This window comes from Petaurus breviceps, unplaced genomic scaffold (assembly GCF_028583685.1).
Source record: "Petaurus breviceps papuanus isolate PSGF00001 unplaced genomic scaffold, PetGlider_PUasm1.0 140, whole genome shotgun sequence".
NCBI lineage: Eukaryota > Metazoa > Chordata > Mammalia > Diprotodontia > Petauridae > Petaurus > Petaurus breviceps.
In genome coordinates this window covers 34,590,453-34,605,374 of record NW_027185698.1, presented here as the reverse complement: position 1 = coordinate 34,605,374, position 14,922 = coordinate 34,590,453, and the positions used below count along the sequence as shown (strand labels likewise).

Here is a 14,922-nt window from a genome sequence, read left to right as displayed (position 1 = left end):
ACAGGCACTGTGCTAGGCACTGAGGATATAATTGCAAGCAAAAAGACCATCCCTGCCTTTAAGAAAGAAATTTACAGGGGTGGCCAGGTAGCACAGAGAGGAAGAGTACCGGCCCCAGTGTCGGGATGACCTGGGGATCGAATCCGGGCTCAGATACTTAGCAACACACCCAGAAATAACTGGCCGTGTAACCTTGAGCAAGTTACTTAACCCCAATTGCTTTAAAAAAAAAAAAGAAAGAAAGAAACTTACATTCTAGTGGATGGAGATATCATATAAAAGGGTGGCTGAAGGTGGCAGGGCAGAGGCAGCAGAAGGTACAAATGTAGAGGCAGTTTGGTGATACAGTGGACAGAGCTCTGGACTTGGAATCAGAAACACCTGAGTTCAAATTTAGCCTAAGATACATACTTGTTTTGTAACCCTGGGAAAGTCACTTAACCTCACCTGTCTCCGTTTTCTCATCTGTAAAATGGCAGGGTTGTTGTGAGGATCAGATGAGATATATTTGTAAAGCACTTTCCCAACCTTAAAGCACTATAGAAGTGTTAGCTATTATTATTATTATTTTAATTGTTATTATTTTCCCTGGCTGAGAGTGGCTTGTCTATTGGCTATTCAAGGACTGAAGATTAAGATCCATCAAGAAGTCTGGACTGCCAATGCACAGAGGAGGAAAGGAAGCTCTTAATTTATGCTGATTTCAGTTACTTTATGCCCAAAATGACTTCCCAGATGACAGTGTTGGGCAGCCACCATTAGGCCTCTCCTTTTCCCTGTGTTTCTTTACTTTGTCTCTTTAGTAATTTTTCTCCTATGGGAGCAAGACAGCCTTTGGGGAAAAAAAATAACCACCTTAATAAAGCCAAGGTAATCTACACTGTGAAGTATTGAGAGAGAATTTTAGTCAGTTTTTTGTTATTTTCTTTTGTTGTTATTCAGTCATTTCTCAGTCATGTCCAACTTTCTGTGACCCCATTTTGGGGGTTTTCTTGGCAATGATAATGGAGTGGTTTGCCATTTCCCCTTCCAGCTCATTTTACAGATTAGGAAACAGGCAAACAGGGTTAAGTGACTCACCCAGGGTCACCCAGCCATTAAATGTTTGAAGCCAAATTTGAACTCAGGAAGATGTTCCTGACTTCAGGCCCAACACTCTATCCACTACACTATCTAGCTGCCCTGAAGTATCAAAATTTTTATATTTTGCCCTTTCCTATATTTATGAATTTAAAACTTTATTAATAAAAATTTCCCCAAATCACACAGCTAGTATGTGCCAAAGACAGAACTTGAACCCATGTCTTTGGGTTGCTCAAGGACATATAGTTGGTTATTTTTGTTCAGCCTCACCCTTAAGAGAGCGCATAAAGGATCAGCTGCCATGACCTGTGCTACAAGAGAACTAGAGATTATTATTTCCTTTCCAGTGTGTTTTTTGCAGGGCATGGGTAGGAAAGATGAAATTCATGTGAATAATCAATAGACTCTTTGAAATATTTTTTCATAGCCTAACACAAATGTGAAAATGATCTGCAATTATGGGGAAAAAATACAGATTCCTTAGTTTGGCAATCAATACTCAGTACAATGTAACTCCAACTATCTTTCTAGGTTTAGTTACTACAATGACTACAGCTACTACTACTACTACTACTACTACTATTTCTATTACTACTACTAGCTTGCTAGCTAGCATTTATATAGTTTTAAGGTTTGTAAATAACTTTACCTATATTACCTCATTTCACTTTATTTCCTTTTATATGCTATATGTTCTTTGCATTTTCTGTCCTTTCATTCATTTCAGGCCTACTTCATTCTGAGAGTATACTCTGTCCTCTTATTGCCTGATGAAAACTTTCTTTTTCTTCCTTTAAGGCCCAGCTTACAAGTCATTTTTTTTAAAGAAGACTTTCTGGATCCCTTAAGTTGAAAGTATTCTTTTCTTTCCATATTTTCTCAAAGCCCTCTGTCTGGATCTCTCCTTTGGCCCAATTACCCTCCACCTACTATTGTACTTCTCCATGTAAATGTTGTATCCCTGTCATAATAATGTATAGTCTTTGAAAGTAGGGAATATTATATTATATCCTTGGCATTTACTATCATGCCGTGTGTGTGGTAGGCACTTAATAAATGCTTGCTGGATTATTAAATTGAATCAAATATGTTTTCCCACATCTGCATTATTTCTAATGGCATTTGATGTTTTCTCAGGTGGTTGTGGTAGGAACTGCTCATTTAGTCACTCAGCCATCTATTATTCATTCCTCATTTCTAGATTTCATAATCTGTCATACGTGTGGGGCTCATTAAAAATCCCAAAAGTTCAACTCCTACCAGCAAGAGACTTAGTTTTCTATCATCCCTTTCCCTGGCATAGCAGTTAAGCAGTTCTTGACACTTTAGGGATTATTGTATTCCACATTAAAGAATCATGTCCTGTGTTTTCAGGTAGGTAAAGAGTACAAAAGTCTAATATGACCTTTTTTTTCTAGGTCATATTCTTTGACCTATCTGTAGCTTTTAACACTGAGGAACTATTCCTCCCCTCTGACCACTTCTGAGATACTCTCCCCTCTCTTGGCTTCTCTAACAATACCTCTCCTGGTTCACTTCTTGGTTCTTTGACCAACACTTTTGCTGGATCATTGTGCTTTTAGGTGGCTGCCCCCAAGAATTGTTTCTGGGGCTTTCTTTTTCCTTTCTCTACACTCTCTTTTTTGATGATCTCATCATCTCCCATTGACACAATTATGATCTCTATATAGGTGACTCACAAGTCTTCATATGTAGTTCTGATCTATCTCTTAAAAGTCATGGGATTAGGACTACTAATGATAGAATCTAACTACTGGGGCAACAACTCATTATTGGGGGAATATACTCCAGGAAAAACAGGAAAGGAGTCCGACAGAAATTAGATCAATATGTCATACCATATACTGTAATGTTTCAAATGGGTGGCCTCCACATTGCCATTTGGCTATGGAATACAACTGATTGACTCTGTACTCTAGGCAATTCTAAAATGCTATAAAATCCCAAGCTGTACTCTAAGAAGTTGGTGCTGTTACCATCCTGAGTAGGCTTCCTCAATGCATTCATAGATTTCTTTTCCTTTCAGCCTGGTTATTTAATTTTTGTCACCCCCACCAGGTCTTGCAGATGTGATAGTAGGTGAGATTTCTCCCTGGTTTCTCTAAGAATCTAGGCTGGGAAACTCTCTCAACAGCCTTCTTGTCTACAGTCTGAAACAAACACACATTCCCATGCTGTGATCTGAGAAATTAAAGCAAGGGAAATGAGTGACTAGAATTTCCTTTCAGACTAGAATAACAGGAGAAAGACTAACTTAGTTAAAGGTATGTGTGTGGATGAGTGTGTGGGTATGTGGGGAAAGAGCTTTAGTTCAAAGAGCGGGGTGGCATGCTATATCCTGGTCCCCCAGGAACACCTTTCTCCTGAGCTTCTACGTTGCCAAAGATCTGGGACTCTCATACTCAGAGTTAGGGACCAGCAAAAGCAATTCCAGAAGGGCTGAGGCAGCTAACAACCTTGCCAAGCTGAATTGTTGGCTAGAAAACTACAGTTTGATCTAGTATCCAGCCCAGACAGTATTGAACTGACAGACTTCAAGGACAAGAGCTTACAAAATGAGGGAGTTAAGTTCAATGACCTTGGAAGTCCCTTCCAATTTGAAATCTGTGTTCCTGTGGTCCTAACAAGACCTCTACAATTTCCTCTTTGATTTATTAGAGTACACAATCTTTCCAGGCAGGTTTTAATAGAAGCATTTTGTTTTTTATGGTGGAGTGGGGTGGGGGTAAGGAAGAAAGTGAGAAGGGGAGATGGGTTCTCCTTATCCTACATGGGCTGGAAGTGAAAGAGTTATATCCCAATCACACTCTGATCATGAAAGAATTAGAGGAAGCCAGGTGGTACAGTGGATGGTATTGGTCCTGGAGTCAGGAGGGCCTGAGTTCAAATTTGACCTCAGACTTACTAGCAGCATGATGTTCAGCAAGTTAATTTACCTCTGTGTCCTCAGTTTCTTCAACTGTAAAATGGGAACCATAATAGCACCTACCTCCCAGGGTTGTTGTGAGGATAAAATAAGGTGATATTTGTAAAGTGATTAGCAGAGTACCTGCTTCACAGTTGATGGTTCTTAGCTACATACACACTGGTTCTTCTTGTTTTTATCATCATCTTTATCTTCATCATCTACATCATTATTATTATCCAATTTGGCAACCAGGTAGTGCCACCCCACCCCACCCCTGCTTCCTGGGTCTCACCATATCAATGTAAAATTAGTATGAACACTTTGGCTTAGCCCACTGTAGCTCAGCACTCCTGAGCTTGAGAGATCCAGCAGCTTCAGCCTCCCTGGAAGAAGGGATGACCTATCCATACCATCACCATCACCTGCTATACTGCCCCTGCCACCTGCCTTAACAGAGTTTATAGAAGGCATGATTTCTTTTGTAATAGAATTCCTTCCAATGAAACAGATCTCAGACCTTTGTTTCTTGAGTTGTGTTTAAAAAAAATCATTCCCCAGTGGCCAACCTTCTGGTAAAAAGGAAGACCCTGTGTTTAAGCAAGTCTTCAGGCAAAAGGTACACAATTCATCATCAGGCCTTTAATTAAACCCTTTCCATTTTTGTGGGATATGCAGACCTCAGATTCCATTGTCATAGCAAAGTATCTCCCAGACACTATCGCCTTGGCTTTGATCACACTGAAATGAAATAATTTGTATATATTTTGTGTTCACTTAGCTGCCCCCAGTATCTCTCATGCTCCATATGGGCAGATTGTTTTTTTTTTAATCTTTGCATCTACAGTGTCTTACTTATAGTCAGTTATTGCTTAATAAAAACAAATTAAATCTTAGTGAATAAAGAACTAAACATCTTCTCTGTGACATAATGAATGAAAGGGGGCTGATAAGTTCAATGGAAATCCTTTAATAAGACCTTAAAGAAGGACAATGCCATCTTCATCAAGAGAGACAGGAAAGAAAATTGTTTTTCTGAGACAAAATAGAAGGAATACCTTCACATCTCTGCTCTTCTGCTTACTACCCAAGTCTGCTGAGTCCAAATCTAGAACTCCATTGACCATGTGGTAATTCAGACCTAAGGGGAGAAAAGGACAAGGAGAAATCTGTAGGTGACGATTATGAGCCATAGCCTTGATAGAAGAAAGGAGAAAGAGATTGGGGGCTGGAATCTGCCGAGGAAGGGTGGGCTGTAGGTGTCTTTTGGAAAAAGCAGAATTTCTAGGCTGTACTATGTACCACTTAACTCTTATTTTAGTAGAATTTCACCCATCTTTCTATATTACAGGTTGGATGGATTCTTTTTTTCTTAGAGACAAAAAAATAAACTACCTGTGTTGCAAATGTATTTATTCTTTGTCCTGTGTTCAAAGGTCATCACTGTGAAAGCAAAGGGATGCCTGTAGGGAATATAATGAAATGCAAACTAGAGAGAACTTGCCTGAAAATCCTCTGAAATGAGAAGATTTAACAGTACATCATTTTGCAAATCAATTGGTATTCATTTACATAGTTTGAATATATAATGAACCTTGTCAATAACAACACAGAGAAATGCAAATGTGTCTCCTGTCTTTTGGGACTCTTTAGACTGGGCTGGAAAAACCTGACTATAGATAAACATTCCAGGTAATGAAAGTCAGTGAATTATGCTTGGGGGAAATATGAATTTCGGGGATTTTTATGCCTTGTCCTTACTGTACCCATTGTACAGTGATATAGGGAAAAAAATTCTGTCTGTCTATATGTCTGTATACATGTATGTATGCATTCAGTTCAGTCCTTTGGTTTTCTTTTCAGTCATTTCTGACTTTTCCTGACTTTATTTGGGATTGTCTTGGCAAAGATACTGGAGTGATTTGCCATTTCCTTCTCCAGTTCATTTTACAGATGAGGAAACTGATCCCCTGCTCTTACCCCTTAGATGTGGCATCTTTGAAATGAATTAAAGAATTCAGTTGACTACTTATTAAGAATACATAGTGTAAAAAGTATCGTGCTAGATAGTTTAGAGATATATCAAAACAAAACTCTTCTGGATGCTCATATGTGGTAGGTCCATGGGAGATGTGGCCACTGACTGAATCTGGAGGTGGCCCCCCAGATATGTCATCTCTTCCTGGGAGCTTTGGCTACTTGCCCCTTCTTATTTCTCTAAGCAAGAAACTTCTTCCTGCTCCCTGCAGTCAGAAGGTCTCTGCCTGCCATATTTCCACTACCTATACTTATCAGCTTCCCATCCCAATGAGTTTTCTTCTCACTGCCCCCTTTCTGTTTTAATTTATTCTCCCTAATTCATAAAACTAATTCAGCCTGCTAGCTTTGGTTATGCCATTATCTGAAGGGCACTAGAGATGAGAGGAGATAGAATTGGTTGGGAATGAAAACTGGCTCATCAAGGAAACAGAATTCCAGTGGGGGAAAAAATGGGCTTACTCTTACCCCTCAAACTTACCACCCCATGGGGCTGGCAGGGCTTTCCCAACTGTTCCAAAGTTATAAGAGAGAGGAATAAAGACCAGAGAGGGTGATTTATAAGGCAAATCTAAATTCCCTGTAGACAACTTATATATAAATAGTATTCTTTACAAAACCCAGTAAACAAGGACAAAAGAGTGGGAGCAGAAGGGATAGGCAGTCCCTGGGTTCCTCTCCTCTCCAATTCTTTCCAATGTTATGACTCCCCATGGATGCCACAGGTGGGAATTTTGCCCTCCCTGACAGTGTGTGCACAATTCTACATGTTAGTTCAATGTTCTGTACTAAAAATTCACTGATTATACATACATATGGGTTTAATGGATTATGGTAGAACAGAACATTTTTGACATCAGAGCCAAAGTCACATTCTTGTTCAGCTACCTTCCTTCTGGTTCTGGGAACCCCCTCACCAAGCGCCTTGCATCTACTTTGTATATAATCTGTATAAACTCCTGTGTGCACATGTTGTAGCATGTAACTTCCTTCAGGGGAGGGTGGTATCACTTTTGTCTTCAAATTCCCAAAGTTTAGTGAAGAATTTCAATAAATTGTGAAGTTTGGCCCTAAAAAGAGATCTGAGAAGACAATTTCTCCCACTCCTTTAGAGAGATTGGGGTGGGAATGTTAAGGGGGTGAAAGGTTGCATATAATGTCAGATTTTTAATGCACTTATTGGTTTTGCTGAATTTTTTCAGCTTTTCCACATCTTTATCTTTATCTTTTTTTTTTTTTTAAGGCATTCGTATAAGAAATGGCTGCCTGGGATCAGGGAGGGAATGAGGAGGAGAAGGGATACCAGAGAAATTTTAGGCAATATGAAAACAAAGATATCAACAAAACTATTCTAAAATGTTTGCTTATTGACCTTGGGAAGTCATTTTATTCTCCTATCAGAGCCTCCGTTTTCTTACATGTAAAATTATAGAGTCGGATTAGATAGTTTTCAAGTTCTTTCTAGTTCTAAATTCTATCATAAAAGTACAAGAAGACAGATCCAGAAAGCCTGAATCTTGATTCTGTGTCATGCTAACTGCATGGCTTTAGCAAGACTCCATCTCCTTTTTGTAAAATGAGAATAACTTCTGTTGGCATCAACTGAAGGGATATATTTAACAACTGGCTTTCCAAAAAAGGGGGGTGAAAGTCTTTTAAAAACTTAAAACCCTATAGACACACCTGTGAAATATAATTTATAATAACATAATTAATTTACCACAGTCAACACAAATGATATAGTTATGAATCCCCAGTGGGACACTGTTCAATATGCCCTTTATAGTTCTGTACTGTGGCACCTGGGCAGCTAGTGGTTCTGTGGATAGAGTGCTGGACCTGGAATCAGGGAAACTCATCTTCTAGAGTTCAAATCTAGCTTTGGGCACTTACTAGCTGTGTGACCTTGGGTAAGTCACTTATCTCTGTTTGCCTCAGTTTCATCATCTGTACATTAGCTGGAGAAAGAAATGGCAAACCACTCCAGTATCTTTGCCAAGAAAAGCCCAAATGGAGTTACACAGTCAGACAACTGAGAAACAACTGAACAAAGACAACTAGGTAAGCTGATTTTTAGAGGAATTCTGCAGAGAACCATTTTGTAAACCTAATACAACATCCTTCCTCTTCCTTATGGGAGTGCTTATCTATTTCATGTTTTAAGTTTGGGTTTTCTTAAAGTGAGGGGCCCCTGTGTGGTATTTCTCTTAAGGCTCTGTGAGCAAGGGACAAAACCTTCAGAATCTTAGGTGGGTCCTCAGGAAGATTTGCAGAAAGGCATTTCAGAGAATCACACAAGATGAGATGGTGTTAGAGGAGTGGTGATCTGTACTTATGGAGGAATCACCACACTGATGAGGTCATAGGTCTGTGAAAGTAAATAACTAGGGGATTATTCTGAAAACTTGGAGGAAGTGCTGAAGAAAGCAGCAGAAAGGATTGAAGATTTGGAAACTAAGCCCTGGGAGAAAAGAATAAATGAAGTTAATTTAGTTTTGTTTTTGTTTTTAGGTATGGACCTGTGATAGCATAGGTACAGGAGCTCCCAGTGAGATAACCCCTCTTACATTCTCTGAATCTTACAATTTTAGACAGTTTCCTAGACATTGATGGAAAAATGACTTGTTCAAAGTTAATTGATAGTATATGTCAGAGGTGAGATTTGAATACAAGTCTTCCTGACTCCAAGGCTGACCTTCTAGTCACTACACTGTACTGTCTCTCTTTATCCACAGAAAAGAAAAAGCTGAGAAGAGAAGTTTGGAATGTGACTTACTGTAAGAAGCTATAGATTTCAGTAGTAGCAGGAAAGGTTTGAACTAGACACAAAGAAGAACATTCTAACTGTAAGGTAGCCCTTTCCAAAGGGGTTTTTAGGATTTCATGTTGTAAAACTTTTAAGAACAGAGCAGCCTGGTGTCTGAGCTAGTTTGAATACAATCCAACCAAAGAACCGACTAATAAGTTAAATGATTCACCTGGTTCATTTTAGGTTATGATTCAGGCTGATATACCAGGAAATAGACAATCATTCATTTCAGCAAATCTTTTGAAAAAAATAATAATAATGTTAATAATGATTCCAATGGCTAATGTTTATATAATGCTTCCTATGTGCCAGATACTTTACTAAATACTTGGTAATTATTATCTAATTTGATCCTGACAACAACATGTGAGGTAGGTGCTATTATCTCCATTTTACATATAAGGAAACTGAGGCAAGCAGAAGCTAAGTGACTTTCCACAGATCACAGAAATAATATCTGAGACCATATTTGAATTCAGGTCTTCCTGGTTGGAACTCCAGGAATTTATCCACTGCTCCCTTTGGCTGCCCCTCCTATGTGCAACACCGTAATTTGGAAAATTTGACTCAATCTTCCAACCAACCAAAACCTAAGTCTTACGATCTCCTCACCTTATAATGCAGCTCTCAAGTAGTTGGTCTCCAAGCTAGTTGCCTCTACCATATCTTTCTCACAGTGCAGGGAGAAGAATGCATGGGTGGACAGTTAACTGTTCCAGCCTCCAAATTGTTCTTTCTCCAAGCAACTCCCATACTTATCGATGATAATAAGACTTAGAGAGGGTCAGAAGTAGCTTCTCATGAGGGAGAGGCTGGGAACCTCATCTTATGGCAAATTAGGAGAAATGCCATCATCCTTGTCATCACCAGTGGTAATAACACATTTTAATGCTTCCAGAATCTGTGATTACATCAGCATGAGTCTCAACTGTATGCCTTAGTGGAAGTTGTCATGAGTTGTTTTGAAATTGATGCTCATCTATCTACCTGATTGCCACCCCGCCCCCCAGCAGTAAGCATCCTTCCATTTAGCTAAACCGTTCCTTTTCCGGAAGGCAAACAGCAGAGTCTGTCTTTGGGCCTCTGTGAGAGTTCCTTCTAGCTTGGGAGGACCTGTTGGAGCATTCATGCTGATGGCATAATTAATAATAACGACCAGTAACTCATATTTATATCGCACTTTGAAGTCTGGAAGGCACTTTCTTCACAATATTTCTGTAAGGTGAGGATTACAAGTATCATTCTCATTTTACAGATTTGAAGACCATGGCTCCAAAAAGCTAAATGAATTATTTGCCCAAGATTATGGTACCAACAAGTGAAAGAGTCAAACTTAACCCTGCTGATTCCAAATCTAATGTTCTTTCTGTCACATTACAGGCCTTCCTCAGAGATGTTGTGGGTTCTGTTCCAGACCAATGCAATAAAGCAAATATCACAATAAAGCTAGTCACATGATTTTGTTGATTTCTCAGGGCATATAGAAGTTATGTTTATGCTAGTCTGTCCTCGTTTAAGTATGACATAGTATTTTGTCTTTTAAAAAACCTGAACAATGTATCATAATTAAAAAATACTTTGTTGCTAAAAAATGCTGTCATCTGAACCTTTAGTATGTCCTAATTTGGTTATTTTTTTTTGCTGATGGGGGGATCTTGCTTTAATGTTGATGTTTCTGAGTGATGAGGGTGGTGATTGCTGAAGATCGGGGTGGCTGTGACAATTTCTTAAAATGAAACGACAATGAAGTTTGTCGAATTGATTGCCTCTTTTACAAAAGATTTCTCTATAGATGTGATGCTGTTTGGTAGCATTTTACCTACACTAATTCTTTCAAAATTGGAGTCCATCATTTCAAACCCTGTTATGGCTTTATCAATCAAGTTTACATAATATTCTTTAATATTTTTGTGTCTCAGGGAATAGGGAGGCCAGAGCAGAGGAGAGGGATAGAGAGATAGATGGGGAATGGCCACTCAGTGGAGTGGTCAGAACACACACAATATTTATCAATTAAGTTCACCATCTTATACGAGAGTGGTTTGTGGCACCCCAAAATAATTACAGTAGTAACATCAAAGATCACAGACTACCATAATAGAAATAAGAATAATAAAGTTTGAAATGTTATTCAAATTATCGAAATGTGACATAGAAATACAACAGCCCAGGCTGTTGGAGAAATGTCACCAGCAGGCTTGCTTAACACAGGGTTGCCCCAAACCTTCAATTTGTAAAAGAAACTCACAATATCTGTGAAGTGCAATAAAGCTAAATGCAGTAAAATAAGGTATGCCTGGATGCTATTTCCATTGCAGAGCTTTCAAAGGGGTAATCTGGGTTCCTATTCACAACAGACATCAGGAGCTAAGGTTCCTACAGCTCTTTAGAGTACACGGCATTTTCCTCATAACACCCTTTGAAGTAAGGATGGCAAGGAACATGTTCGTCATCTTACAGAGAGGTGGGAACTCAATCTTAGATACTCAGTGTTTGGCCCAAGGTAGCTATTAAGAAGCAGAGCTGGGATTTAAACAGAGATAAGATGAAGTTATAGATATCTGGAGTCTGGGTCTGACTCTCAGCTCTGCCACAAACTACCTCTGTGAACTTTTCTCAGGACCTCAGTTTCCTTATCTGTAAGAGATTTGGCCTAGAAGACTCCCAAGTCCCCTTTAAGCTCAAAATCTGTGATCCTTATGATTCTGATTCCCAACTCTAGAACGTTGCATAAGGCAAATGTGCTATGTACGTATCCACCCTGTGGCTTTAGCCAGTGAAATAGTTAAAGCTTTTTGTCCAATAAACCTGAGACCTATGGATCATGTTCCAGCTATCATAACTTATCAGAAGAGACCTAATAGGTAGTGAAAAGAAAAAGAGAAAAATATAAGGCCTGAAACTTAGCAACTTTGTTTAATTCAGAGTTAAATACAACCTTATGAAACAAGGTTCCAGAGCCTGGGCATTTATCACATGTTATCATCCTGCCGTCTTAGGAGACTTGATTTTTTAAGTCTTGTATTGTGTCCAAAATTCTTTTGAATCGATGCCTGAAACTTTGTAAACTTGATAAAACTTAGCCTCATCCCTTTTCTTGATTATTGTTTTCTCTTGGGCTTCCTCAGGTCCACAGGGAGTTGCTACTGGAAAGAGTTTACCAACTGAAGGCTCTGGAGGACAAACTTGGGGAGTATGTAACCTCTGTACAGCTTCACAAGGTGACGAAGAAATGGAAAACACGGGAGGTTTACACCGCTCTTAGCACTGTCCAGGGCTTGCTGTTGGAAGAACTGAGCACATCAGAAACCATGACCAAGTCAGCCTGTACTCAGATCCTGGAGTCACACAGCCCTGTAAGTAGTGAGCCTAGGGAGAACAGTCATTGTCTAAACCCCTCTGGCTGTTATTAGTGGGTTTTTCAGATTTTCAATACTTCTTTGGAGTGATTATATCACTTTGAGCAGGGTACCAAACCAATCTATGTCACTGCCCAACACATACAGCAAGGTTTCAGACATTCATATTGCGGTCTCAGGGAACACCCAGTCTCCATTATTCATCACCCCGAATATATGGAATCCTTCCACTTTGCCGTTATTCCCACTCCAAATAGATAATAAGTCGGATTTTGTGAGAATTAGCATTATTATTTTTTTAATTTACATCATTTCCACAAGATTTTGAGTTACAGATTTTCTCCCCATCTTTCCCCTACCCACCACCCCAAAACAGCAATCCCACTGTATACCCCCTCCCCCAATCTGCTCTCTCCTATATCCTCCCCATCCCTCCCTGACTTTCCAGTAGGGCAAGATGGATCTCTATGCCCCAGTGCCTATATATCTTATGTCCCAGTTGCAGGTAAAAAAAAAATAATAATGTATATTTTTAAACAGCATTTGATTTTAAAACTTTGAATTCCAGATTCTTTCCCTTCCTCCCTCATCACCCACCCTTACTGGAAAGATAAGCAATTCAATATAGGTTGTACATGTGTAGCTATGCAAAACATTTCCATAGTGGATATATTGTGAAAGACTGACTATATTTCCTCCCTCCTATCCTGCTCCCCACTTGTTCTATTTTCTATTTTGATCACGTCCCTTTTCAAAAGTGGGTGCTTCCAACTTCCCTCCTCCCCAACCTGCCCTCCCCTCCATCATCTCCTCTGTCATCCCCTACCCCACCCCTACTCTCCTGTAGGGTGAGATACCCTATTTAGTGTGTATGTCATTCCCTCCCTAAGACAAATTCAATGAGAGTAAGGTTGACCCATTCCCTTTTGACTTCCTGTTCTTCCCCTCCATTGTAACAGTTTTCCCTTGCCTCTTCTATATGAGAAAATTTACCCCATTCTGTCTCTCTCCATCTCCTCTGATTATATTCCTCTCTCACCTCTCAATTTCACCTTTTAATTACCATGCCTTCCTATTCAGTAGGTCCTGTGCCCTCTGTCTGTATACCTGTACACACACACACACACACACACACACATATATATACACACACACTCACATGTGTATTCTATGCCCATATGCCCTCCTATATAGACATATATGTATGTATACATATACATTTATATTCCCTTCAACTATTCTAATACTGACAAAAGTTTCATAATTTACAATTATTGTTTTTCCATGTAGGAATGTAAATAGTTTGACTTTGATAAGTTACTAATGATTCCTTTTCCCTGTTTACCTTCTCATGCTTCTCTTGCTTCTTGTATCTGAATGACAAATTTTCTATTCAACTCTGTTTTTTTCAGCAAGAATGCTTGAAATTCCTCTATTCCATTGAATGACCATATTTTCCCCTGAAACATGATACTCAGTTTTGCTGGGTAGGTGATTCTTGGTTTTAATCCCAGCTCCTTTGACCTCTGGAATATCATATTCCAAGCCCTTTGATCCCTCAGTATAGAAGCTGCCAGATCTCATGTTATCCTGATTGTGTTTCCACAATATTTAAATTATTTCTTCCTGGCTGGTTGTAACATATTTTCCTTGATCTGGGAATTCCAGAATATGGCTATAATATTGCTAGGAGTTTTATTTTTTGGGGGGGGGGATCTTTTTCACAAGGTAATCGGGGGATACTTTTCTGTTTTGCCCTCTGGTTCTAAAACATCAGGGCAATTTTCCTTGAGAATTTCTTGAAGGATGATTTCTAGGTTCTTTTTTTGATCATGGCTTTCAGGTAGTGCAATAATTTTTAAATTATCTCTCCTGGATCTATTTTCCAGGTCAGTGGTTTTCCCAATGAGATATTTCACATTGCCTTCTATTCTTTCATTTGTTTGGATCTGTTTAATAGTATCTTGATTTCTCATAAAGTCATTAGCTTCCATTTGCTCCAGTCTAATTCTGAAGGAATAATTCTCTTCAGTGAGCTTTTGAGATTCTTTTTCCATCTGGGAAATTCAGCTTTTTAAGGCATTCTTCTCCTCATTGGCTTTTTGAGCCTCTTTTGCCGTTTGAGTTCATCTGTTTTTTAAGGTGTTATTTTCTTCAGTCAGGTTACTGATTCTCATTTCATAATTTTCTTGCATTGTTCTCATTTCTCTTCCCACTTTTTCCTGCACTTCTCTTATTTGGTTTTCAAAATTCTTCTTAAGGTCCTGTATGGCCTGTAACCAGCTTTTTTTTCTTGGAAGCTTTTGGTGCAGGAGTTCTTATTTCTCTGTCTTCCTCCTGTTCCATGCTTTGATCCTTTTTGTCCCCAAAATAAGAGTGTAAAGTTGGATTGCTCTGCTTTCTTTGCTTCCTTTGCCTGCCCATGTTGCCACTCAATTACTTGACTTTTGAGCTTTTTGCCACAGTAGAACTCTGCTACCAGACAGGAGAGCTTTGTCCCAATTGCTGGGGTTTTCTCAGCTGCCGAAGGTATTCGTTGGGTGCCCTCTCTGAAGCCTTCACATGCTTTAGCAAGCTGGTCACGTACCCCAGTACCTCCACCCTAGACCTCAGTCCAGATCCACGCAGGTTCAAGCAAGAGTGATTACCCCTCAGACTGGTCAGTTTGTCCCCCTACAGTCTGCAAGCCAGGAGCTGAAGCTGCCACA

At 39.4% G+C, this 14,922-nt stretch overlaps 1 protein-coding gene across 2 annotated transcripts in view; it reads left to right on the top strand.

Annotated features, from left to right (window-relative positions):
* EVC2 (EvC ciliary complex subunit 2) overlaps positions 1-14,922 on the top strand; it is a 190,675-nt gene that overhangs the window by 146,554 nt on the left and 29,199 nt on the right. For both annotated transcript variants that reach the window (XM_069070014.1, XM_069070019.1), the window contains one exon: positions 11,984-12,211. In XM_069070014.1, coding sequence (XP_068926115.1) covers positions 11,984-12,211 — 228 coding nt within the window. The remainder of the gene's footprint in view (positions 1-11,983; positions 12,212-14,922) is intronic.